Raw genomic sequence first — 25,712 nt, forward strand, 5'->3', positions numbered from 1 at the left:
AACGGAGACCGACGGCGAGGGCTGCGTTCAGAATAACGGCATGTCCGCGGTACCTCTCCTCGGGTTTCCAGCCAGGAGAGGCTGCCGGTCCATCCCGAGCCCGGGGCCTGCCCGCAGCCCGCGGCGCGGACGCCTCCCGCCAGGGTCCAGCTCCCCGCGCTGCCCCGCCCGCCAGACCCCGCTGCCAGGAGAGGAATGGCCGCTCCGGCAGCAGGGGAGGTCGGGCGTCTGCCCACGGACTCCTGCGGAAGGCACTGCCACCCCGGCAGAAGCCGAGGGGCCCGCAGCGCCGTACGAGCCCCCCGACTGCTCCATTCCCGCCACCCTAAGAGCTGCAGCACCCACCGCCGCCGCCGCCGCCCCCCCCCCTCAACCACACCAGGAACGAAGTAGTGGGAGGCGAGCAGCCGCTGCCTTTGCGGAGAAGGTTCCCGTCTCACCCCGGTCCTGCTGCGAGGCGGTGCAGCAGGACACCCGGCTCCCCGCAACGGCCGCGGCCCCGATCCGGGTACAGCCACGGAGCCGCCCCATCACCCTCTGACCGTCACTGCCCCGGGGCAGCCATTTTGCGGGCCGCAGCCCAGCTGACATGTTGCGCGTCGTGCGTGGGCCCGCCCCCCTCGCCCTGCGCCTGCGCACCGCGCCCCGTGGCGGCCGAGCCGGGGCAGCCTGCTCAGCGCCGCGGCGGCGGCGGCGGCCGGAGACAAAGCCCGGCTAATGAATGGGACGGTCCCGCCCGGCCTTTCCTTTTAACTCCTTCGGGCCCGGCCGGGTGGCGGCGGAGACGGCGACCTCCGGCTTTCCCTCCGGCGGCCGCCCAGGGAGGTGAGTGGCACCGTTCCGGCACCGGGAGCGGGCCGGCCCGGGCAGGGCAGGGCGGTCCAGCTGGCCCGTCCCCGGCCCTGGCTGTTCCTCCCCCCCCGCGCCTCCCTTCCTGCCGTCGTCGGGTTTTACTTCAGGGGTGCCGCTGCCTGCGCGGTCGGGGCCCCGCGCACCGGGCCCGGTGGCGCCCCGTCCCGCCTGGGAGCGCCCGCAGGACAGCGCCGCCAGGCCGGGGAGGGGGCGTGTGGCGGCGGGGCGGCGGCTCAGGAAGCCGGGAACTAGGCCCGCGGTGCTGGCTCCATTGTCTGCGGGGCCCCGGGAGGGGGCCTGGCCGGCCCGGCGGGCGGGGGTCGCCGGTCTCCGGGGACTCGGCGCTTGCCGGGACCGCCCAGCAAGCTCTGCCGTTCCCCTCTCGGGGAGGGGTGCCCGCCGGCCGCGCCCCGAGCCCGCCCGGCATTGTGCGCGGCGCGGGCCGGGCCAACGGGACCCGCCGAGGCTCCGCGCCCCTTCCCACCTGGTGGAGTCGCGCCGCCGGGCGGCCGTGGGAGCCGGGCCTGGGGAGGGAGCGGTGACCATGTGGCCACTGCTATCCCGAACTAAGATGGCCCAAACAGCCCCGGGGGCGGAGAGCCCGCTGCTTCTAGCACGCTGCGGGCCGGAGCTGCGCCGGGACCGGTGGGCTTCTCGGGCACAGGCTTGGTAGTAGGACGCCGGAGCCGAAAAACCCATGGTATCCTGAAAAACATTTCCTCCTGATAACGCGGGACATAAGGGATGCAAACGCCCGCCAGCGGCTTCGGTCGCGGTGTAAACACTGCTGCTCTTCCTGCGTGGGGTGAAGTTTCCAGCTCCGTCCCGCGCGGGCAGGCACTCGGGAGGCGTGCACGTGAAAAAGCTTCAGAATTTAAGCTTCACGTAGTGCTTCTCGCTTTCTGCTTCGGACGCAGTGATTTATTTTTTTTTTTAAATACCTTCTGTAACTTCTTGATCCACACTGAGACAGCCGCTGCTGCTAGAGGCTAGCAGGGTTGCAGTGCTGACTGCGTTTCCCAGGGCATCTGGTATGCTTCAAGTTGTCTGCTCCACGTGCATTCCACTCAAAGTGTAAAAACGTGTATTCATGCAATGAAAGGTAAAGGATCTCTTTTGCATTAATAGAATTCTAGTTACTATTTGACTTTATGATGTAGGAAAAAGCCCTCCTTCCCCAGTCCTTTCTCCTTGGTGCTTATATGTCGTGTTTCTGGGGGGCATCTTTGAGAGATTTCAGTAATTCAGTGTGAGCTGTCATGCTATGCCTGTAGTGCAAAACAGAGAAAGTATTTCTAGCCTTGTAACATAAACATACATATCACCTATTCCTTATGTGTTGTTGTCTTTGTGGCCCACTGTGTATGTGCATATGTTTTGCTTTTTAAGAGAGTGAGGACAATAAATGTTATCTTTAGTAATGCAACGTTTCACTTAGAGTGCAGGCAGGCACCCTTGGGAGGATGTTGGTGGAGTACATGCTGGTGGTACTGAAGTCTGGAAGACTTTATCAACTATCCTCAAGATAACCACACTGCTGATAGAAAGCCTATATTTGTACAAATACTGGGGAGGGGCATTTTAGTTATAGTTTGTTATGGAGCTTGGCTTTGTGGAGAAAAAAAATCTTCCATCCCTTCATTATGTACTAAAAGCAGTAGAAATTATTTTGTGAAGTCAGAAATCTGACTGCTGTCTGCTAGGAATAAGACGAACAGGCAAGGTGCTGGAGGCTTTTATGTCTGGATCTAGTTAGGTACTCACAGTGTTGCTAGTATTTTCCAACTTTAACAGATGATGAGGAATAGATTCTGTGGAAGTTCTCTAGACAGATGTAAGAATTGGTTGAGAATAAGTAAAATGAAAGTAAAATGAAACACCTAAACTAAGCATCTCAGAGAAAAGTTTTCCAAACATTTATGCTTTTGAATAACTGTAGCTCTTTCCCTGTTCCTCTGTATAAAGCAAAATTGTGCCAGTGAAAAACTCAATTGTGGCAATTGTGACCAAATTGTGACAATGTGAAAGACAAAGTGTACAATAGCAGAAGTCTAGAGAGGTGATGAGCTTAGACTAGTGTTTCCTGTCTTTATATTACCATGTGTGCTATGGCCCTCTCTCTTTGTTTGGTGTTTCCACCTATCCTGGCTCATTTTAAACTTCAAGTGCAAATATCCTGATTAAGAATTGTGTTTGCAGAACATCTAATGTCACGGGGTCGTGGCTAGTTTGTTCAGAGTGGGTCTACTTCAGTTCACCTAATACATCCCTAAGGCTTGTAACAGGTCCTTTGGAAATACAGGAGAGCAACTAAATACCTCACATTTATTTAAAATTCTTTATGCACATGAAGTAAAATATCTTCCTATCAAAGATTCATAAGAACTAGGTATTGCAGAAGGAAGCCCTAGCAAACAGGTTGTAAGGAGTAGCTGCTGATTTACATGGCCTTTGATCCCATTGAATGTTTTTTCTCCCTTTTTTTTGGAATTTGTTCTCTTCTAATTCCTAGAACCCTGAATATGTTCACTTCTTAGAGATTATTTTGTGGCTCTGATAAAGTTTCAATTAAGGAATGCAGATGTATCTCCTAACATCATGCTGCTCTTTACTACCATTCACAGTGAAGACTCTGAGAGCATTTTGTAAATCCTGCCTTTTGAGGTTCACTTTTAATTTGTAAGAGTTCAAAATGAGCTTATTGTGCTATGGGATTGCCAGTCTAATGTACAACTTGAAATAATCCGCTTTATGCAGACATAAACAGGTGTGATTATATGTGTGTGTTATCTTACCTAATAGTTTTGCAGTGAAACCCATAGTTCAGTTGAGAATTTTGCACAAGGTAGACAATACTGTTTAACATCATGTTTTTTGTGGTTTTTTTTTTTATTTTATTTTCCTAAGTAGGGACAGTCTAGGTATTTTACCAGTATCAACGTGATTGAATTTAATTTACATAGTTATTTGTTCTGGTGTACACTTTCAAAACAGGCTTCACAAAAAGGTGATCTCTTGCACACTGAAAAAGTGCATTGTTTTCTGTACAACTTTGGCTGTTTATTTTGCATTTTTTACTGGCATCATCAGTATCTGTCAATTCAACTGTGGAATTTTTAACTTAAATTTACTGGAAAAAAAAGAACTGTTTCTGTGGCCTAATGGTAGCTGCCAAGTGAAATCTAGAGCTTAAAGCACACGCAAGAAATAAGAACAACTACAGCTTTTATAATTTTTTTTTCTCCTGAAGTGGAGGATTTGCTATTCTAAATAATGTAGTGTAATACATAGTTTACCATGGTAGTACTGGTTTGTTTTGTGTGTTTGGGTTTTGTTGTTGTTGTGATGAGACAGCATATTATGATGGTCTGTTATAGGGACACACAACAACAGGGAAATAGGCTGATTTTTAAAGACCCTTATTCCTTCATTAAAGTGTGATAATTCAGAACAGACTGTAAATTTTTGATATTGAACAATATATTGCAAAATGAAGCACCAGTGTTTCCTATAATCTCTGTAAGACTAGTTTTCAGTGGATGTTGACATAAGAAATATTATGGTATTACTATAATCTTTATCTAAACTTTCAGCCTATGTGCTCTTTTTAGCTATTACTGTACACTTGCCTCCCATCTTTCACCTCCTTTCCTTCCCCCTTCATTTTCTAATGCCATGTAGGGTTGGACAATCCCTGTTATCACTCTTTGGAGGCTTGGAGGGTTACTAGGTCACTGTTACATCTGCATGAGAACTTGTTGGACTGCTATTTGGTTTTTTTTTTCCCCCTTTTTTTTTTTTTTTTTTTTTTTTTTGTGGTGTTTGTGGGTTGCTTTTTTTTCTTTGAGTGATGTCTGCTAGTTTGTATTCACTAGTGTCATACAGGTATATTTTTACCTTGTGATGTTAAGAGTAACTTTTTCACCAAATGTTCTAATTTTCTGTACATTTAATACACAAGCCAGGTATGGATTTCAGTAGTCTATAGCTTGAAAACTGTAGCTTGAAAATAGGCTTGGTTTAAGAGCTGTCACATATTTTAGCAGTACTCTTTTCCAAGTCTTAAATGTATGAAAAAAGGTATTTAAAATTAATACTCTGTCTCATATTACAGGAATCAATTCATACCAGTTTTGCCCAGAATGTGTTAATTTAATTAGCATCTCAATAATTATCTACTGCTGTAATTCTGTACGCTATTTTCTGAATAAGAGTTTTGCTCTAAAGAAAATAAGCTCGGATCCAGCTAAAATGATTTTATTCTTCTCACTAAAACAAACAATCAAGAAAACCCAAACACTAGTTTGAATTGAATGAAATGCTTGGCCCAGCTTGAAACTATTTTATAGTCATCTTTAACAAATGAAAGAGTGGGAAAATGGGAATGGAGTTTTGGTGTGGTTTTGTTTTGTTTTTTTTTAAAGACATTTAAAGATAAAGGTGCATTATTTGTACTCTGTCTTGCCTGTAATCTGAAGGCTCTGACACTTGCAAAGAATGCAGGAGAGCCAGGTTCACTTCCCTACTTTGCCTGAGGAGCTGAATCCAGGTATCTCAGGAGAGTGTCCTAACTGCTCCTGCTGAGCACCCTGCTTAGGGTGGGTCTCCGTCTCCTTGGCTGACACATCCTCTTTGTATACATTATTTAAATGTTGGCTGTAGTAGGACAGCTGAAGTGTCTTATCTTAACAGTCAAATTAGCCAGCCACACAGCTCTGGAGATGTTTTTACTTGCTAAAGAGGGAGTATGGAAGTTTTTTTAAATGAAAACATCAGTAAAAGAAGTTGCACATAGTTTATTCGTTAATCCACAGCAAGCCAGCAATCAGGACTTTACACCATCTGAAAGGTGTTCTGGAGGAAAAAAAAAAGGTGTATATATGTATATTAATCACTGTCTCACAGTGTGAATAAGAGCAATAAGCACTGTCTGGTGGGGAGAATGCTTTGCTGATTTTAATCCCTGATGATTCTTGATCCCTGTGAAGTTTAGCATTCTGACCATTAAGCATTGCAGCATCTAGTGTTTTCTGCATTGATTTGAAGTCAAAATTTAATTTCTGGGTTTTTTAAGATGGCATAAAGATTTCTTGGTTTTGTTTTGGTTTTGTTTGTTTGTTTGTTTTGTTTTGTTTTCCTTCCTTGGTTGGGACAGTGAAGCAGCTGGGGATTCTGCACAATGACACTCATGTCTGCATAGTTGTCAGTGGAACTAAAGTTGCAAAACTCCAGTAATAAATTCTGTGATAAACTGTTTTGGTCTGTTTTGTTGCTAAGTCAAATATGTGATTTAATATTCTCCACTTGCAATCATTCTGTTCTTACACATAAGGACTTATAATCTTGTGCTGATCCTGTGCTATTGCTTGCTGTTTAATACACGTGCTAGGTGCAGTGTGTAAGCAGTATATTTGGATCATGAAGAGGTGTAAAAAGCTGCCAGGTTAATTTTGTTGGGCCTTGAAAGGTGTCAGCAAGATCCTTTGAAATCTTGCATGTAGTGTGGATTTGGATTAATTGATCATGAGATGTAGTCATCCCTGAACATAAAAAAATGTGGAGCAGTGCCAAGACAAGTATAAAATTTCACTTTTAAATCTTTTTATTATTTGTGGTAGGAGAGGTTTTGTATTGATTTTTTAAAATTTTTTTTTTCCTTTGGAGCTCTAGGGTTAACAATATCGTAATTTTTTTCATAATTATGAGGGCTGGGGATTTTGAAAAAAGGCAAGAGCTATTCATGTAAGTGCAACTCCTGCAGCTGTCTCCTAAAGAAAAATGAAATATCTCATGATAGTGCCACTGTGACAGTTAATGTGACCCCCAAAAATATTAAAAGGAGTTACTTTCTTCTTTTCCTTAGATACAATCATTATAAAGTTTGACTAGCAAGTATTTAACCTCCAATGAAGCCATCCGCATGCAGTGGAACAAATGTGTAAGTGCATTTTGTGGTTTTTTGTTTGTTTGTTCTTGTGAATAAACTAGTGGGAAGTATGTTTGTTTTGGGTCTTTTATCATTGTTGTTATTAATTTAGATTAAGCCAATGTATGAAGGTCAAGAATAATTGTATGTCTATACACTGACCTGTATGGAGTTTGATTATTTAGCAGGAGGTCTGCTAAATTTGAGTCTGTGAGTGCCTGAGACATTTTTAAATTTGGAAGCCTGGATATCTTTACAGTGTTACAGTAACTGGCTTGTGGGTTTTGGGCCACCTTTGAGTCTGTTGTAACAGCTGGCATGGATACATCCTTATCCTGCAGTTTACCTCTTAAAAAGGGTGAAGTAACTTGCATTCTACATTAGTCCTAAACTCAAATTACACTTGTCTTACTCAGATTTTCATGTCCTTACTGATAAAGTATAATTTAATACTTCCTTCTAAGGTTTTTGTGTGAAACATTTTTTTTTAATTTATGTATTCAGTTTGAACTGTTGAGTACAGATTTTTCAGGAGCCTGAGATTCTTGGCCTAAAATGCAGGAGAAAAAAACTGTTCATATGCAGATCAGCATTTATATGTAGATAAACAATAAATGCTATTATTTTATATTGCTTCAGAGTTTTCTGTTTATTTTTTCTTCCTTGTACACCCCTCGTACTCTTTCCCCCCCACCGGAATAAAATAGTTCAACTTTTAAGTTGCCTGTGTTTTTTATTAATATTCATATTAGCAACATATATATAAAATATTTAATATGGGTAAAATGCTGGCTGAAGTCTTGGTGGGGTCACAGAATAATAGAATGGTTTGGGTTGCAAGGGACCTTTAAAGGTCATCTAGTCCAGAACCTCTGTAGTGAGCATGGACATGTTCAACTAGATCAGGTTGCTCAGGGCCCTGTCCAACCTGGCCTTGAACATTTCCAGGGACTGGGGTATCTACCTGTTCCAGTGTTTCACTACCTCCTTTTATCTAGTCTAAATTTACCCTCTTTAAGTTTAGAATCATGACCGCTGTACTGCAGGCCCTTCTAAAAAGTTTGTCCTCATCTTTCTTATAGACCCCTTTTAAGTACTGAAAATCTGCAAGATCATCTCACCAGAGCCTTCTCTTGTCCAGGCTGAAGAATCCCAACTCTGCCTTTCCTAGGTGATAGGTACAGAAGTTATGGACCATTTAATTTCATACTAAATCTGCTTGTGGATTGTTCTTCATCAGCCTAAGCAAAAAGGAACTGCTAGCTCTTTCCAAGTGTGTGGCATTGGCAAAGAGCAGGAGAGAGTTCTCATTTTATGCAACAGCCTTTTGAGACAATTCTAGACTACTGTACAGAACTCTGGTAAAAGGACCAATGTTACTTTTACAAAAATATCCAGGATTTAACTCTTGTGTATTTAATGCTGAATTCTAATACACTCACCTCTGGTCACTTTATGCTTTGCATGGTTTAGTTGTATGTTGTCAAGCAGTGTAGAATTTTATAGCTCTAACTTAAGAACCTTTCTAATGTGGTTCTCAAGGTTAAAAGCCTTCAATGAAAATACCCATGTTAGTGACCCCTGTCTCCTGAAAATGAGTATCTGGTCTTAGTATCTTCAAGAACTATTTCGTGAATTATTGTCCCAGATGAAATAACTGTTAGCTGCAAATTCAAGTGTTCTGGTAGAAGTGGTTAAGTAAGTGGTTAGTCTTGAAGAATTTAAATGCTAGTATAAGCACCAATGGAAAAGTGTATACATTTTATTCCCTGCTCATAATCATGTGCTTCATTGAAATTCATGTTGCAAACATTCTGAAATAGAGCTTAGATAACTTTGGTCAGCCTAAAAATGCATTTGTAGAACATATTTTGAGTCCCTTGTGACAGTTTTTTCTTTAACTATTTTGTTACAGTTTTATGGAACATAGTTATTTTTACATGTTTATTTTGGGAAATATGAAATGTGAGTAATATATCAAATACATAATCTTTTAAATGATCTCATACTACTTCCTGCTGGGGTATTTTTCCTTTGTGGCATGGTAGTTGAAGACTGACTCTTTTTCCTCTGTTTTTCAGTGTATCAATATGCAACATGTGATGTATTCATCAGTACAGATCATGCCATGTAGCATATTATAAACAAGATACTGCATACCAGCTCCTGGAGTTGACGGTGTTACCCAGAGAGCTAGCATTTTGCAGCTGTTCCTTCTGTCCGTGATGCTATCTTCATTTGTGATTAAGAACACACACTTATGAGTGCTTATATAGAGCTGAAGAGTTTCCTGAAAATAATGATGAGAGTATTTTGTTGTATGGATGTTATTTGCTCTCTCGAAATGTTCATGGTTTGGTAGATCAGAAACGTCATAGGTCTAAATACTTTAGCATCCACTGTAAGAATTAAAGTCTTCCTGTTAATGCTATGAAGTAGTTTTTATGTGCAGTTTAGATTGTTGAAGAAAATCTAGAAAATCTTAATCTTCCTCATTGGAGGGGTCTAGTAGTGTTAGAAGTGCCATGAGAAGGTGGAAAAGGAAAGAGCACTGTGGAAACTGTTGCCAGTTTGTAACTCTTACCCAGCCAAATCTTACTTAAGATTTGGGACTGCAAATCCTTGCTAAAATGTGGCCTAGGTAATGGCAATTTTACTATTTTTTATTTTTACTCTGTAAAAATAAAATTCTCTTTTCAGCATTAAAGGTGGAAACATGATATGCTAAGAACTGTGGGAGTATACCTACAGACAGGGGAAAAAAAATCCAAGCCAAAAGATAGGAGGCTAAAGAGGTTTTCACTTGTTACTTGCACCAGTAGCTGCTGAAATAGAAGGAAGAGTGGATCATCTGTCAGGGAACCAAACAGTGTACTGTTGGCAGAATCTTTGCATTTGACATTGGGAAACAGGAGGGATTGAGGTTCCATTCTTCTTTTCCTTTCCTTTGACTTGTCTTCTGTGGCTCAACTGTGTGGTGGAGAGACAGTAATCTATTTATGACAGAAAATACAGCCATGTTTATAAAGAACATGGAAACTTCCTGATCTTTCTCTTTTGTTTAAATGTTTTTATTTATTATCCTTTCTATACCTCCCAAAATACTGGGTTTATTAAAATATTTTTGTGGCTCTGTATAATAAAATTAAGCAAATGGGAACATCAAGGGCTATCTTTTGCTTTGCCTGCTCTTGTACTAAAATGTCTTGGATTTCTCTCTGAATAAAACACCTATGTATTCTTATTCTGTAAAACTTATTTAAATTACAGGTTGCATTACATAAATTAAAGTTCATGAACTGCAGCAGTTAGAATAGGTGATACAAAAAGCTGTATTATCCATTGAATTCTTTTTGTATTTTTCGTTATCTCTTTGAGCAAAACCTTGTTTGGTCAAATTAAAATCTGTGACTATGGCAGTAGGATTGTTCTCCTATAAACTGTTTCTTTTGGGAGAAGAAGACTGAGCTACTTGTTCACCAGGACAGGAGTGTCTCTTTGGCTTTCCTCCTAATGCTCAGTATAGTACTACTGAAAACAATGTCAGTTTTCATGGGTTGGTGGTTCGTGTCAGTTGGGTCTTAGCTGCAAAGTCTCACCTTGCCTTGAAGAAGGCAGAGACTGTGTCCCTAAAAGGTTAGGAGGGAAAAGACCCCTTCTCATGGAGTCTTGAGGCAGGATGGTTGACAAGTGAACAGGGAAAGGTGTACAGTCATTTCTCTTTTCTGTTCATAAACCAGAGCAAAGGGAATGTTTGGTTTTGTGACAGAAAAAGCTGAGGCAAGTGTTTTTTAAACTGGGATATCAGGTGAAATTGTCAGATGCTAATGATGAGAGTACAATTTAATACTTGTGTACAAATAATACTTGAAAGAGTCATAAGAAGTTCACCCCAATCACGGGCATAATGGATTATGCCTGCATGTGATATAGAAGCTCAGCTTTGAAGTTCCCAGTTTTTGTTGCAAGTCCAGTGCTTGTTAGCAAGATGAAACTGAGTATTTCTGAACTTCATAAAAATATCTTGTATGGGATCATGAATACTATTTTCTGTTATGTTTAGTATGTAAGGGTTGGACTTGATGATCTCTGAGGTCCCTTCCAACCCAGCCAATTCTATGATTCTATGATATTTAGGAAGGAGATAGTAATTTCCTTGTTCAAGTAAAATCTAGATGTATTTCTTCAAACTGTTACATTAAGATGAAAGAAGATTCCTGGTACAAGGAAGAAATAAATTTCTTTGGAGAATCACTTGTAATTAAGGGTATCTTTTGATTTGGAATAAGATTTTGTGACAAAAGAATCATTAAGCTTGTAAATCATGGAAAACCTCTCCATAGAAAAAGTGGAAGTATCTGCAGATACGTAACTAACTGACATCAATATGAATACAGAGTTGGACTCATAGGCAAATACGAAGGATTTTTAAACAGAACTCCCCAGGCTTGATCTTGTTAGTATCAAAATAGATACTAATATAGAACATTCTTGGTAGTTCAACAGATACCTTTCAATTTATCATTTTTTTAAAAGAAAAATTACAGCTCAAGCATGATAATTGCATTCTGCAAAGGACCCTGTTTGTTTTGTGAGATTTTTTTCATTTTATACTTACATGGATATTTTCAGCAAGACTTCCGAGGTTTGCTGTACATAGGACATGATGTGTCTCACCTATCTGTGCTTTTATTCTTTCTTATCCTGCCTATTCAGCTTTGTAACTCTCACCTTTTTCCTTACAAGTGTCTCATTTTTAACTGTTTGCAATCATACTTAAAGTGCTTAAGGTTTCACTTACTGAATTTAAAGGTAGACTTCAAAAAGAAGAAAGTGTACGTTTTCTAGCATATTGCAAGCACCTAGGAAGGTGGACTAGTCAGGACAAGAATTTCCTGTCCTAGACTGATCCCATTTACTTTGTCAGCTGTGGACTGCACAGGAGGAATTGTAATGGGATAGGCAGGGGAATTGAACAGTTGGGGAAAAGAAGTGTTAGAGGAGCTTTGCTTTGAATTTTCTTATGCTTTTGTGAACCCAGGCTACTGTTCTATAGAGGCATGAAGTAAATGTTTTGTATTTTTGTCTTTCAGCCTTTTGCAACTTATCTGTTGTTACTGTGTTTTTGAGTGTTTTTTCCTGTTACCTACTACTGATGTGTCTTGACTACTCTGCTCTTATCTTCTTCATTTTACCATCGTGTTGTATTGCTGCAGCCTTTGTTCACCTTCCCTCCCTTCAGCCCCAAACTGTACAGCATGAGATACTAAAAGGAGCTTTCACCTCCTGCACTAAAAATGCTGTCAAACACACAATACATGCTTTGGCTGTTTAACAAAATCTAATTTTTTTTTTCTTAAAAAAAAAAAAAACAACCCGCCACCTTATCTCTTGTAATATTAAGAGTTGCTCCTTCTTATTAGCATATCATAGCTATTAGTCAAAAAATGTAAATTATAAAAATGTCAAAAATAAGAGTACTGTCTATAACTTCCACTTGGAGCAACGTTGAACTGATATGTAAGACTTTAGAAATTCTTGCTTGAAGTTTTAATTAACTTATCACTTAAAACATTAGAATTTCAACAGATGACAGACAGATATGGCATTGGTAGGTGTGAACAATAGCACAGAAACATATCCTGCAAGTTCTGCTTCATTTATGTAATACCAGATAACAAGAAATAACACTTCAATGTTTAAGAGACAGTTTGGATCCTAGACAGATTTTGAAATAATTTAGTTACTGTGACAGATCTGTTTGCCATGAGCAGTGTCTTAGTAACACAGGTACAGAAATGATTAGCATGTATACAACCTTCTTTCCACCCCCACCCCCCAACTTTTTTTGTAATGTGCTGCTATGGGGAGTTAGCAAAGGATGTGTGAGAGAAGATAGCCCCATTTGAGATCAGATGCACTAAGAAAAAAAAAACAACCTTTAACTCTAGAGACTTATCAGTCTCTATGAGTATGAAGGTATGAGTAGTGTTACTTTTTGTGGTGACACGTAATGTTACGTATGGTGGTACACACAATATGGTGGCAGTTTTCTTTTTAATATAAAACTAGGGAGGTTTTTGTTTACTAAATTGTGAGTAAGAGTTGAAGAGTAATCTCTTTAGAAATAAATGTTTTGACTCCCTACCCTGTATAAGACACCTGCTTTATTGTTAAACAGCAATCAGCTCGTGTCATTGAGATCTGGTGAAACATTTGGGTCCTGAGCATGTTTAGTCAGTCTGGTTGGGTGCTAAACAGATGTCAGAACTAAATTGCCAGGCAGATGTGTGTAATATGCATGCTAATAGAAACATCCTCATTTATATCGGACTTGGAAAATAATGCAAAATGCATAATATTCAAAAAGTATTTTAAGAAGTTTTATGGCTGAGGATATCCTGGTGCAATAACTGATTTAAGAACAAGATCCTATTTTTTTAAATAAATCTTATTTTTGAAAATGAAACCTCACTCCTTTTCTGCTTTGTGTTTTTTAAGTAGTGATAATTTAGAAATCACACAGTTGCTCTTTAGTTCTGCTATTGCTGTTAGTTATTTCCACTCTTTTTACACATCAGTGTAAGAGCTGGTGTGGTTTTGTGAGCGGGAACTGGTGTGCTTGCTTTCACCCATACACAGTGATGCAGATATTTTAGAACTGGAGACTGAGATATTTGTACAAAGCTGAGGCTTTTAGTTCTTGAATCTTTCCTGAGGTTTAGGAAATTAAAAAAAAAAAAAAAAAGTCAATTAGCAGATTCCCTGCAGCAGCAAAAGGATAAAAAAATGCACAAAATAAACTGAATTAAAAGAATAAGAGGATGATGTTTGATGCTCTCTCTTTAACAAGAGTCCAAGACAAAGTTGTGCTTATGATTATTGTCATCCTGCATTATTTTTAATTTAGTGGTGGTAGAGTCTAGAGATGTTTGTTTTTTTTTAAATTTACTTGGCATGCTTTGGGAAATGGGAGGCAAGAAAGGAGGGGAATATTTAGATTTAGCTGGTAGTCTTTTTAACCTTTTGGTCTTTACTTCAGCAAAATTCTAGCATTTGTAATTAGAACTGAGTATGCCAGAATCTAAGGATGATAGTTATGGCTATAATACTCAGCTCTCCACATCTTGGTTTTCCTCTGCCTAGGATTACTGATTTAGGCCCCAGCTTACACCAAACACTGAGTTTCTCAGCAACTAGGAGAGGCATGAATGGTCTTTATGCTTCAGCAAGTCGGAGGTCTCTGTCATGTCCTGACAAGTAACATGAGCACATTGGGGAGCTCACATACCTTTCTTGGAGGGCTCTCATTCCTTATCTGCCGAGCCTCTGAGCATACTTATGTCACACTGCTTTCCAAACCACGTTCTTGTTTCCTTCCTTATGTGTAAGCCTTGATGCAAAGGGTTAAAACTCGCTAACATGGAAACAATGAAATGGTCAGGCAGGATGTTGCCAGGCAGAATGTGGCAAGGCAGGGCATCCTTAGGCAGGATACTTCTGATTTATTGTATGGGCAAAAGAGAGGTGCTGCTGATAAGCTTAGAGAAAACCTGGATTCAAATAGCTCAGGTTTGCTGCCTCAGCATTTCTCACATAAGTGCAAAAATCCAAGGCCCGGGGTTAAAAGTACACTGTGAAGAAGACTTTGAGCTTTGCTCCCAAGAACCCTCACCCAGGACCACCAGGAGACAGTAGTCATGCTGAAATTGGTGGAATCTTATGTTAATAACTAGTGGGAGAAGATGTGAATGGAAATGTAATGCATATATATGATTTGTAAGGATAAAAGTGTAACCAAATAACCAAGTGGTGTGCATGTTAGGTGGAGCAGCCCCTGGGCTCTCAGCACCATAATGAAGAATACCTTGCTTAGTCTCAATCTCTGTGGCTATTGAGTTATAGTGATTCAGCTTCAGTCTGGACATGTTATTCTTTCTTTCAAATTTTTCCAAGCTTCTGCTTTCTTCCAGGGTGATGGAGCTGAGGGCATCAATTGCCTTGCCGGGATTCTGCCCTGTTTTTTGCAGCTCCTGAAGCCCAGCAGACACAGTATCCTCAGGAGCTGCGTGGTTCCTGCCACTCAACCTGTTAAAGCTCTTTTGCATGGCATCCTGCTAGGCTTGAAATGCTCCATCCTTGGAGGAAATAATCCACTCCTGCCCCCCCCTCCCTATACACAAATTCCTATAAACTTCAACTCTTTCATATAAAATTAATAAAAACAGCTAATATTGCTTGTCATATTCTGTTCATAGGGTGAAGGACTAAGAACACTAGGGTGAAGGAGTAGGGTAAAGACCCTGTCAACAGGGATCAATGTATGATGGTGGTGGTGCTCTTCACACCTTACCTCCTTTGTGACCAGATGTAACATTAGGGGTTGTGGAATCAGAGGGTATTTTGCAGGTTGGAAACAATAAATTTCTAAACCACAACAGTTACTGGTTAATGTAGGATCTGTCATTCAGGTGGCTGCAAGAGTTATGGAATAGTAAAGATAGCTTTACCTTGCTCTTTTTCCCCAGCAGTCCTTTACAAATTACACTTTCCATGAGGTTCAGAACAACTTATTTATTTTATTAAGCCTGACTTTTTGTGCCTTGATCCCCATTGCACGTTGCATCCACTAGTTCATGCTTATACACCTGTGCAGTTCCTGTAAGGTTCAGTGAGACTGGAGCATAGTACCCATCTCATTTCAGACCAACATGCTGATTTTTCAGTCTCTTCTAGTACAATATTTTAATCAGTCAATATCTTGCAAAGTCCTTTACTTCTTTATGGGTAAGCTAGTTATTGATATTTTCTCATAGAAAATTTCTACTGAATCTGTCACTGTTCTTAGTCTTCCTCTTCAAGAGATTTGTAACTTTGAAAAGCAGTAAGGCTCATCTAGGCTGTTCATTTATAAAAATATGTTCTGCTAATTTTTTACAAGTTTCTGGATGTGCATTTTATTTTCAGGTTTTCTTAGAGGGGGTTTTTATGTGTGTGGTTCATTGTTGTTGTTTTGGGATTTTTAGTTGTTTTTGTTTATTTACTTGGTTTGTTTGGTTTTGTGTTTGTTTTGGGTTTTTTTAGAAAATACTCCTTACTTAGCATAGTACATGCCATTGAAGAGGGAGTTAGTAATAGTCTCTTAAAAGGTCTCCTCCTTATTGCTTGTTTTTTTATTCTTTTTACTTGATGTTGTTAACAATGCCGGTACATTTCCTAAATTAAACAAGATTAGCATTATTTATTCTGAAACTGAAAAAAAAAAATTCAAAATCTGTGATCTTAATGTGCTTTTCTGTACCTCCTACACTCAAAATCTGTCACTACTTTTCATTATTTTTCTTTTAAAACTAGTAAGGACTTTTGCTTTCACTTTATTTCTACATTTTGCAGCTTTCTTGAAGCAGCTACTCTGACATTTTGAAGGTGTGCCTGCTTATATTTACACTACATGTACTTCTGTAATAATTTAAAGTTTTTCTACTTTAGACTGCTTTCTCTAGACCATTATTTGTACTAAGATTCTGTAATAAAATCAAGTCCGTAATTACTGCCTTAATACTCAGCCTAAAATCCAAAACTGCTAAAGCTTTCATGCCACTACCTCCTTCACAAACAGATATGCTGCTCATGTTTCAATTTTGCATGCTTTTCATATTTCTCTGTATGTTAATGTATGTCTCTGCAATCTCAAGATAGCAGTACTTCTCTTTTTTAAGCAGTGATTTCACTCTTTTCAGCAGTGGTTTCTTCTGTTCATGGCAGTCCACCGTGGTACTTTTTGGATCAGGGACATTCTCCTGACATCTCTTGTCAATCGCCATATGTTTGCAGTAATCCTATAGTGAATGGAAAATCCTATAAAACGTTTATGCAGGCTTCTTACCACAGCAACCCCTGACTGCCTACAGCTACTCAGGGGCTAGAACTATAGAGTAGTGCATTTGTATAGCTAATTGCTGTAGTTTCATTTATTTTCTTTTAATATTTTTTTTCAAGGTGACTCTTAATTCTTTGCTTCCTTGCCTGTCTGTAGCTTACTGAGGAGATTTCAAAGACGTAAATAATTTTAATTTTGAACTGACTACCTGTAGCCTTTTATGGCTTTGAAAACATTTTTATTCTCCTTGAATATCCTGTTTGTTTAGCAGTAGTCCTTAGCCTTAAGTGGCTTGTGTCTATGGGTAAATAAGGTATGTAAAGGTGACCATAACTAAATTCATACTTTGTTTTAGGTTACTATAAAATTTTCAAAGAGGAAGGGGTGTTTTATTTTTAAAATAGATATACTCTTACATAGAGTTGACGTGGGAGGGGGAGATGAAAAACACAGCTTCCTAACCCTGAGTATTTTGGGGACTGTATTATAAAGAAAATCTGGGTTGAACCCACAAGGGTTCTTGACAAGGGATCTTGACTTAATTTTAAAGTATGGTGTAGTAACACTCAAAGCAATAGTGTATCATGCTTAGGTGTTTGAAAGAAAATGGAAAAAAAAACTCATGCAAAATCTTCTGAGAGACATTCAACTTTGGGGATTTCCCAGGAAGTGTTCTAGCAGCCCTGACCACTCTCCTCTGAGCATCTCAGCTATTCCACTTTCCAGAAGACAGCAACAATGTCCAGAAAAATACCTACTTTTTAGCCAGAGACCTATAACAGCCGTAAAGTGGACAAGATATAATTAATGTTTTCTTTGTTTTCACTAAAATACTCTGACCACAGTATACAAGCACATTGCAACACTGCTAATAGCATAAGTCTCCTAATAGCATGAAATAATTTTATATCACCACTAAGCATAAATATAGAAATAATATAGTAGCTGGAAAAGGACACCTATATTTAACTGCACAAATAGGGGGCAGAGAAACATGTGAATCACCTATTCAAGTAGTAAAACCTGCAAACAAAACTAAAGGACACAGAATAAGCAGGGAAGACCTCTGGTGGAAAAAGAACAATTTCTGATCCTAAAGAAAGAAGGCAGATGATACTGGTTTCCCACACCTTTTTGGTGAAGATTGCAAGTGTTCAATGCACCAAACAACAGCAAGGAGAAATAGGGAAGAAAGATGACCACCAGGATTCCTTCTTCAGAGTCCCAGTAGTGCTCTCACATACTCTCCTCAGCCTTGGCAGCTGAGACCCACAAGGACTGTAACCATCAGTATTTAACTATGTGGCATCAGCTCAGTGGTACTGTGTACTCAAAGAGAATTTAGAATAAGATTATTAGACCCTAATTGTTTGAATATTGTAGTGATATGGCTGGTAATGATTAAGAACTTGACCACTGTTAATTAATTGTTAATGACTGTCAATCTAGTTAAGCACTGTTACACTGTTTTGAAGTTTGCTGCTGGTTTCATTTATCAGGCTTCCAAATCTTCCCATCAAGGCTACCTTACCCCTGGCTGTGTTAAGCAGTAACTGCTTATCACAGGGATGAGTGAAGCACGTCCTTGAATTTTTCTGTTGAAAGCCTAGAATTGCATTTGCATAATGAAGAAGTTAGAGGAATTGGAGGCAAGAGATCAGATCACCTGTTTTAGGGCTAAGGAATTGTGCACAGTTTTGTCAGAACCAGATTTGTCAATGGATGCATGCATGTATTTTGTTCAAATCTAGCGAGGATTCTGTAATGTGCTTACTGGAACTTGGCACTTACATGCATAATTTATGTTTTGTAAGCTCTGCATGGAGTCACTTGCTTGTGAGCTTTTCTATTTTGTGATCCTAAGTCACAACAGCTTATTATACATTCTTGCTTTTCCTGCTTGCAATACAAGTTTTGAATTCACAGAATAGATTAAAGATGAAAAAATCCTTAGATTAATTTCTGTTAAAAAGGCTGAATATGCTCACTCATCCCAGGTACACATGCTCCCATATCATCAATATGTGTGTGATCACTATCTAGTGTTTCATTCAGTTTTATACTGAGTGAAATTTAGTCTCTGCCAGAGGAGTTAGATGTGATTTCACAAAACAATGGAAAATATTGTGTACTGTGTTGGGTTTTGGGGGTTTTATTGAGAAATTCAAGGTTTTTCTTTTAACAATGTCTGTCCCTTTGTTAGAACTAATATTCTCTTCTTGCTGAACTGCCCTGTCTTTTGGCTCTGAAAATATATATATATTTTTTTTCTTTTTCTCCTCTGAGGAGAGAGAACACAAGAGAGCACAAATACTAGAAGTATCATGGAAGGAAAAGCTGAGTTACTGCCTTGTCTTCCTCTTTGCACATTCTGACTGCTCCATCTCCATTTTCTTAAAACAGTGACTATAACCTGGTTGCCTCTCCTTTTCCTTGCCCCTTCTGCTGCACTGGAAAAGAATATAGTATATTCTATATGTATATATGTAAGAATATAGTATATTGCTATAGTATGCTTTCCCAGAAATCTCAAATTCCCGGAAAATAAGAGTTTCTAATCTCTCTTGTAAACAGACCTCAGAGAAATATTTATTAAAATAGGTGAGAAAGCTAATATGACCTTGGTCTTAGTTCTTGGGGGAAATGGCTGTGTGAGTACTACCTAAGCTTTGTGTGTGTCTGGTAGATATGGCTTATGTCATCTTTTGTTTGCTGAAACAATTTTTGTGTTTGATTAACACATGATAATTGTGTAAGACATTTTTAAAATACCTGATTGCAATTTGTTTTGTCTTTAGCTGCAGAGAAAGAGTCCCATAGTATCACATTTGCACAATTACTCTAGCATCACCTGTGTGATCAAAAGATGTTTGATATCTAGAATGAAAGCACCAATAACTATGTTATTGACACAAAAGAATAATCGAAAAAGGGTTTGATTGTTGAGAATTCTGATAGAATTCTGATAGAGCTATAGTAAAAAAGAAAAATTACCCACACATAAAACCCCACCTAAGGTGGCAGAACTTCACTGGGCATCAGCGTGTGTATCTTTTCCTCTGAGTGGTGTTCTTATGCTTTTGGGAAAACTCAGTGTATATATGGCATTTGCATAGCCTAGTGATCCTAAACTGAACAATGAGGTTTTGAATTGTGAAACTCTAAAAGTAGCCTGTTTCTGTAGTATAGGTGTTGTCTGGGATTGTTATGGCATAAATATAAATAACTAGGTGAGACTATGATTGGAAGAAGAGTAATTAGTGTGACAATTCAGTCACCCTTACAGAGGTTTCTTGTAAAATAGACTTTTTAACACTGCTGTCAGTATTAAAGGGCACATGTGTATAGAAGTATGACTTAATCTTCGGTTTTAATAACATATTTCTTTACTAACGTGATTAAAATGTCTGCTTGTCTTGATACATCTCTGTAGATACAGACATCTGTGTAGTTTATGGTTGTATATAAATGTATATATAACCATGCAGTGGTTGAATTAGGATGTGGAATGAGGCATAGGTAATCCAAGCAAATACAAAAGTGCTGCTTGGGACTGTATATTTTGTTAAAGCTGAGCCAGAGCTGCATATGTAGACATGTATTTGATTACAATAAATGAGTTCCTAAATCTTGTTTGTTCTGGGGTTTTTTTGTTGTTGTTTGTTTGGCGTTTTTTTCAATAATACACTCATTGCTTTTATCTCAAAGAAAAACAAAACAAAAAACCTATAGAAAATTTAGTGCATGTTTTCAGTTCCCCTTTATTCTAGATATGTAAAGTGTGTTAGTCAACTCTGTCTTCTGATTTTTTATTTTTTTTTTTATTTCTAGATGGTGCGAAAGGATCCCAGTTGCCCAATCAAGATGAACAGAATGGCTTCCTTCAACAAGAAAACAGAACATTCATTTTTTAGGATTATTTCTACAACATGAAGCATATAACCACAGCTGTCTTTGAGAACATTCATCTATGATCCGAAATGTCCTGATCCTGGGGAAAACATGAGATTCCGTTAGCAAAGTCTATAATTTTTCAATGGATTTTTATGACTAATTGTATTTGTTTATGCACAACATGGATACGGAATTCATAAACCACAGATTACTTTAACACATACACACGTTTGGTTTTGTGCATTCGATATACAAGATACGTAATATTAATAAAATTTTAAATATTTTAAATTATATTTATTAATAAATGAAGACTTGTCAAGAAGAATTCGTCATTAATGGACAAGAGTAAAGCAGGCTTCCCCAGAATGGATGGTAATTTTTTTTTGGGTAAAATCAATAATTTTAAAGTAGAACAAGAGGAAGACAGCATTAACTGTACTCTAGAGAGAATGGACATCAAGACAGAACAAGATGATTTCAAACATGCGGACAGCAGTGATGAACAGGAAGATAAAGAAAAGAACTTTATTACCAACAACCCTGGCAAATATTTATCTACAGAAAATGAAGATGATTATGGATCTCTTTTTTCTCAGTATAGTAGTACACTGTATGATGTAGCAATGGAAGCTGTGACACAAAGTCTCCTTTCTAGCAGAAACATAAGCTCCAGAAAAAAGTCACCTGCTTGGAACCATTTTTTTATATCTCCTAGAGATAGCACTAAAGCAATATGTATGTACTGTATGAAAGAATTCAGCAGGGGTAAAAATGAAAAGGACTTAAGTACCAGTTGTCTCATGAGACATGTGAGGAGAGCCCACCCCACAGTACTAATTAAAGAAAATGGAAGTATGCCAGGTATATCCTCCTTTACTTCACCTGCATTGTTGCTGCCACCTCAGTCCGCAGATGTTGGAGATCTGAGTTCTATGTTATCCCCCATAAAACTGGTCAAGAAAATGGCTTCCAAAATACCATCTCCAGATCGAATAATTGAGGAATCTGTTTCTATTGTTTCTTCTGAAGAAATATCAGATCTCTCAGTTTCTGAAAAGTGCGGCAAAGAAGTCATGGTTGGGTCATCTCCACAGCTACCCAACAACCAGTATGATGACAATATGGAGAATGTAGCAGAAAAAGCTGTTGTAATTCCAAAGAGCACATCAGGGTCCAGAAGGAGGTCTGCTGTCTGGAAACACTTTTATTTATCACCTCTAGATAATTCTAAAGCTGTTTGCATCCACTGCATGAATGAATTCAGTAGAGGAAAAAATGGAAAAGACCTGGGAACAAGTTGTTTAATAAGACACATGTGGAGAGCCCATCGTTCCATTGTCCTGCAAGAAAATGGGGGTGGTACCAGCATACCACCTCTCTACAATGCACCTCCAACTCTGTTGCCTTCTTTACTACCCTCAGATAGTGATCTGAATTCCATGGTATCCTCTCCTGGAAAACTAATGAAAGGATCAACTTCTGTTTCTTCTTCTCCAGACAGAATCTCTGAGGATATCCATACAAATCTCTCTTCTGGAGATGCTCTAGTGGAAGACTCAATGCTGTCATCTTCTGATGATATAGGTGAAGTCTCCTTTGTTTCATCTCCTGAGAAACAATGTGAGGGATTAGGTCCACTAATATTTGAACCTACTGCTGTATTTCAGCAAAACAAAAGGATTATGAAAAGGCTCAAATCAGAAGTTTGGCACCACTTTTCACTGTCACCTGCAGACAGTCTAAAAGCAGTATGTAGATACTGCAGTTGTATGATAAGTCGTGGTAAGAAAGGAGATTTGGGAACAAGCTGCTTGATGAGACATCTGTATAGACGCCACCCTGATATAATAGGAAGCCAAAAGAGCTTTCTTGAAATGGGCTTGGCAAATTCTCCTTATGCCACTTTGGCTTCTGCAGAATGTTCATCCTCAAAGCTGACTGACTTGCCTACAATGGTTACACATGATAATCAAATTATATTTCCTGTTAATAGTAAGAAGACCTCAAAACTGTGGAATCACTTTTCAATTTGTTCTGCAGATTCAACAAAAGTAATATGTATGCACTGTGGACGTACAATAAGTAGGGGGAAAAAGCCAACAAATCTGGGCACCAGTTGCCTTCTAAGACATTTGCAGCGGTTTCATAACAATGTGTTGAAAACTGATGTCTCGGAGACCGTGTTATCCTCATCTACGGATAATCACATGCCACTGAGCACAGACTTACTAGGAGCTTCAAGTTTTGATGAAACCAATGACAAATTTTGTGACTCTCACCCAGTTGCCAAAAAAATCACAAGTCTTGTAGCTGAAATGATTGCACTTGACCTTCAGCCATATTCTTTTGTAGACAACATTGGCTTTAACAGGCTGCTTGAATACTTACAACCTCAGTATTCTTTACCTTCTCCATCTTACTTTTCTAGGACAGCAATTCCAGATATGTATGATAATGTAAAACAAATAATTATTTCACATCTTAAAGAAGCTGAAAGTGGAGTGATCCATTTTACATCTGGAATATGGATGAGCAACCAAACACGAGAATATCTAACCCTGACAGCTCATTGGGTAACATTTGAATCTTCATTTCGACCACAGTGTGAGGATTACCATTGTTCAGCACTATTAAATGTGTCACAGATTGATTGTGACTACAATGGAATCAGTATTCAAAAGCAATTAGAGTACTGGTGGGAAACATGGATTACTTCCATCGGCCTTCAGATTGGGATTACTGTTACTGATAATCAGAGTATAGAGAAAACTTTAAATGAGGGTGATCATTCAAGTGTACAATGTTTTAGTCACACTGTTAATGTCATTGTAAACGAGGCTATTAAAAGCCAGAGAATGGTTCAGAATTTGCTTAGTATTGCACGAAAGATCTGTGAACGCGTCCATCGGTCTGCAAAAGCGAAAGAGAAATTAGCTGAGCTGCAAAAAGAGTATGAGTTGCCTCAGCATCAGCTCATACAAGATGTTCCATCTAAGTGGAATACATCATTTCACATGCTTGAACGTCTTATTGAACAGAAAAGAGCAATTGATGAAATGTCAATAGAGTGCAGCTTTCGGGAGCTGATAAGCTGTGATCAGTGGGAGGTCATGCAGTCCGTGTGTCACGCTCTCAAACCTTTTGAAGCTGCAAGCAAGGAGATGAGCACACACATGTCTACTCTAAGCCAAGTGATTCCAATGATTCATATACTTAACAGGAAAATAGAAATGCTATTTGAGGAAACAATGGGCATAGATACTATGCTGAAGTCGTTGAAAGAAGCTATGGTGAGTAGATTGTCCTCCACACTTCATGATCCAAGGTACATTTTTGCAACGCTTCTGGATCCTCGGTATAAAACATCCTTATTTACAGAAGAGGAGGCTGAACAATATAAACAAGACTTAATCAGGGAGCTGGAAATAATGAGTTCTACCTCAGATGATGATAAACCTGTTTCCAATGGATGCAACATAGGTTCACCATCTACAAATTCATGTGGGGAAGATAATCTTTGGTCACTCATGGGTGACATGAAGAAAACAAAAGACCTAAAAGAGAGAGCAAAGTTACCAGAGGAAATGGTGCTTTCTTACTTGGAGGAAGAAGTGCTTGAGCATAACTGTGATCCTTTAACTTACTGGAACTTTAAAAAGTCATCATGGCCAGTACTGTCAAAATTGGCTGTCAGGTTCCTGGGTTGTCCACCAAGCATTGTTCCTTCAGAGAGGTTGTTTAATACATCCAATGAAAGCAACAGTTTTAGTCAGTCAAGGTTAATGATTGAACACTTTGAAAAGCTTATCTTTCTGAAAGTGAATCTTCCTTTAATATACTTCCAGTATTGAAACTAATGAACAAACTGCTAGACTAAATCTATTGTTGCTCACTGGATATTAACTATCTATAACTTGGATTTTTAAATTGCTCCAGTTGGGGCCATGTATGACATCTAATCAGTGACTATAATTCCAAATTTTAGTTCCACTTTTTCAGCTTTCAATATGTCTACATGTGCCTTATTCATAGTACTTCAGGCCAGATATTGTATATATGTTTTTTAAAAGTTCACACTAGAGATAGCCTGTCTTGTCAAATTATACAGATTTATGTAGGTTTTAATCCATACTTGTAAATTAAATTTTGAAAAAGTTCAGTCATTTGTTTTAATAGAATGGCAAAAAAAAAAAAAAAAAAAAAAAAAAAGATGTAAACAGTTCTATTCTGTAGTTTTTTATTCAATTACTATGTAAAAACCATAAACCAGGTACTGTATTTTAGTTGAACATTGCTTTAATTGCAACAACAGAGCTTTTGTAGTTGTCAAAAGAAAGCTGTACATGAAAGATGGGGTTCAAGCTGTCTTATATCACATTGTGTTTTTAACTGCAAGCCCTAAAGTACTTAAAGGATTAAAAAGAGTCATTGAGGAAGCTGTGTTTACAGGAGACTGTTGACTTAGTATGTGAAAATAAATATTGAATTTGAAATTATATGGAATCTCAGTTATACAGCAATTTGTAGTAAAAACTTCCTATTCTGGATTCTCCTGTTCAGGCTTTATATTCTAACTGAACTACAGAAATATCCTAGGTATTTATAAAAGCTATTTGGAACTCTTATCAAAGGTTGCAAATTATTGCTTTTTGTTTAATGCCGGGTACAAAAAAGGCAAGAAATTTACCATGGAGACTCTAATGTCATTCTAAAGTCTTTCCTGTTCTTTAGTGCATCAAGACTATAAGGTTCCCTATGGAAAATGGATTCCTTATTCCTAATGTAAATTCAGTTGTGTAGAGCAGCCTGTCTTAAAGCTCCTAGTACAGAAAGAACCAATCTTCTGATTTTCAGTAACAGCCTTATGGATATGGTGCACTGCTTAGAATTTCATGTAGTAGGGTTGATTCTAACTGTTGGTGTCCATCAGATAGATGGGATATAGACCCCTCAAAACTTGAAATAAGATGGGGAAAAAAAAAAAAGCCAGCATTTTAGTTTGAAAGGAAAGTTCTTCGTTTTTTAACTCACTTCAGTTTTCATTGAAATACTTTCTGGGAAACAAGTCATCATTTGCCTATGACCTTTTAGAAAACTTGTAGTTTTGTTAAAATACTGTACCTATGCCTAATCTAATTTTGCATTTACTATGTTTTA

At 38.9% G+C, this 25,712-nt stretch overlaps 1 protein-coding gene across 6 annotated transcripts; it reads left to right on the plus strand.

Moving 5' to 3' along the window:
- Positions 1-625: 625 nt before the first annotated feature.
- On the plus strand, positions 626-25,712 carry ZBED4 (zinc finger BED-type containing 4). Of its 6 annotated transcripts, none has more exons than XR_003988691.1 (4): positions 647-825; positions 6,716-6,790; positions 7,861-7,956; positions 8,860-9,066. XR_003988691.1 is itself a non-coding variant. In XM_030467585.1 (3 exons), the coding sequence occupies exon 3, from the start codon at positions 20,891-20,893 to the stop codon at positions 24,404-24,406; it is 3,516 nt and encodes a 1,171-aa protein (XP_030323445.1). In that variant the 5' UTR covers positions 626-825; positions 6,716-6,790; positions 20,490-20,890; the 3' UTR covers positions 24,407-25,712. The 6 variants fall into 6 exon arrangements, 2 of the variants coding, with proteins under 2 accessions (XP_030323445.1, XP_030323452.1); XR_003988692.1 differs by having other exon boundaries at positions 7,861-7,949; XM_030467585.1 differs by lacking the exons at positions 7,861-7,956; positions 8,860-9,066 and adding an exon at positions 20,490-25,712 and having other exon boundaries at positions 626-825.

The sequence above is a fragment of the Calypte anna genome, chromosome 1 (assembly GCF_003957555.1).
Source record: "Calypte anna isolate BGI_N300 chromosome 1, bCalAnn1_v1.p, whole genome shotgun sequence".
NCBI classification, from domain to species: Eukaryota; Metazoa; Chordata; class Aves; order Apodiformes; family Trochilidae; genus Calypte; species Calypte anna.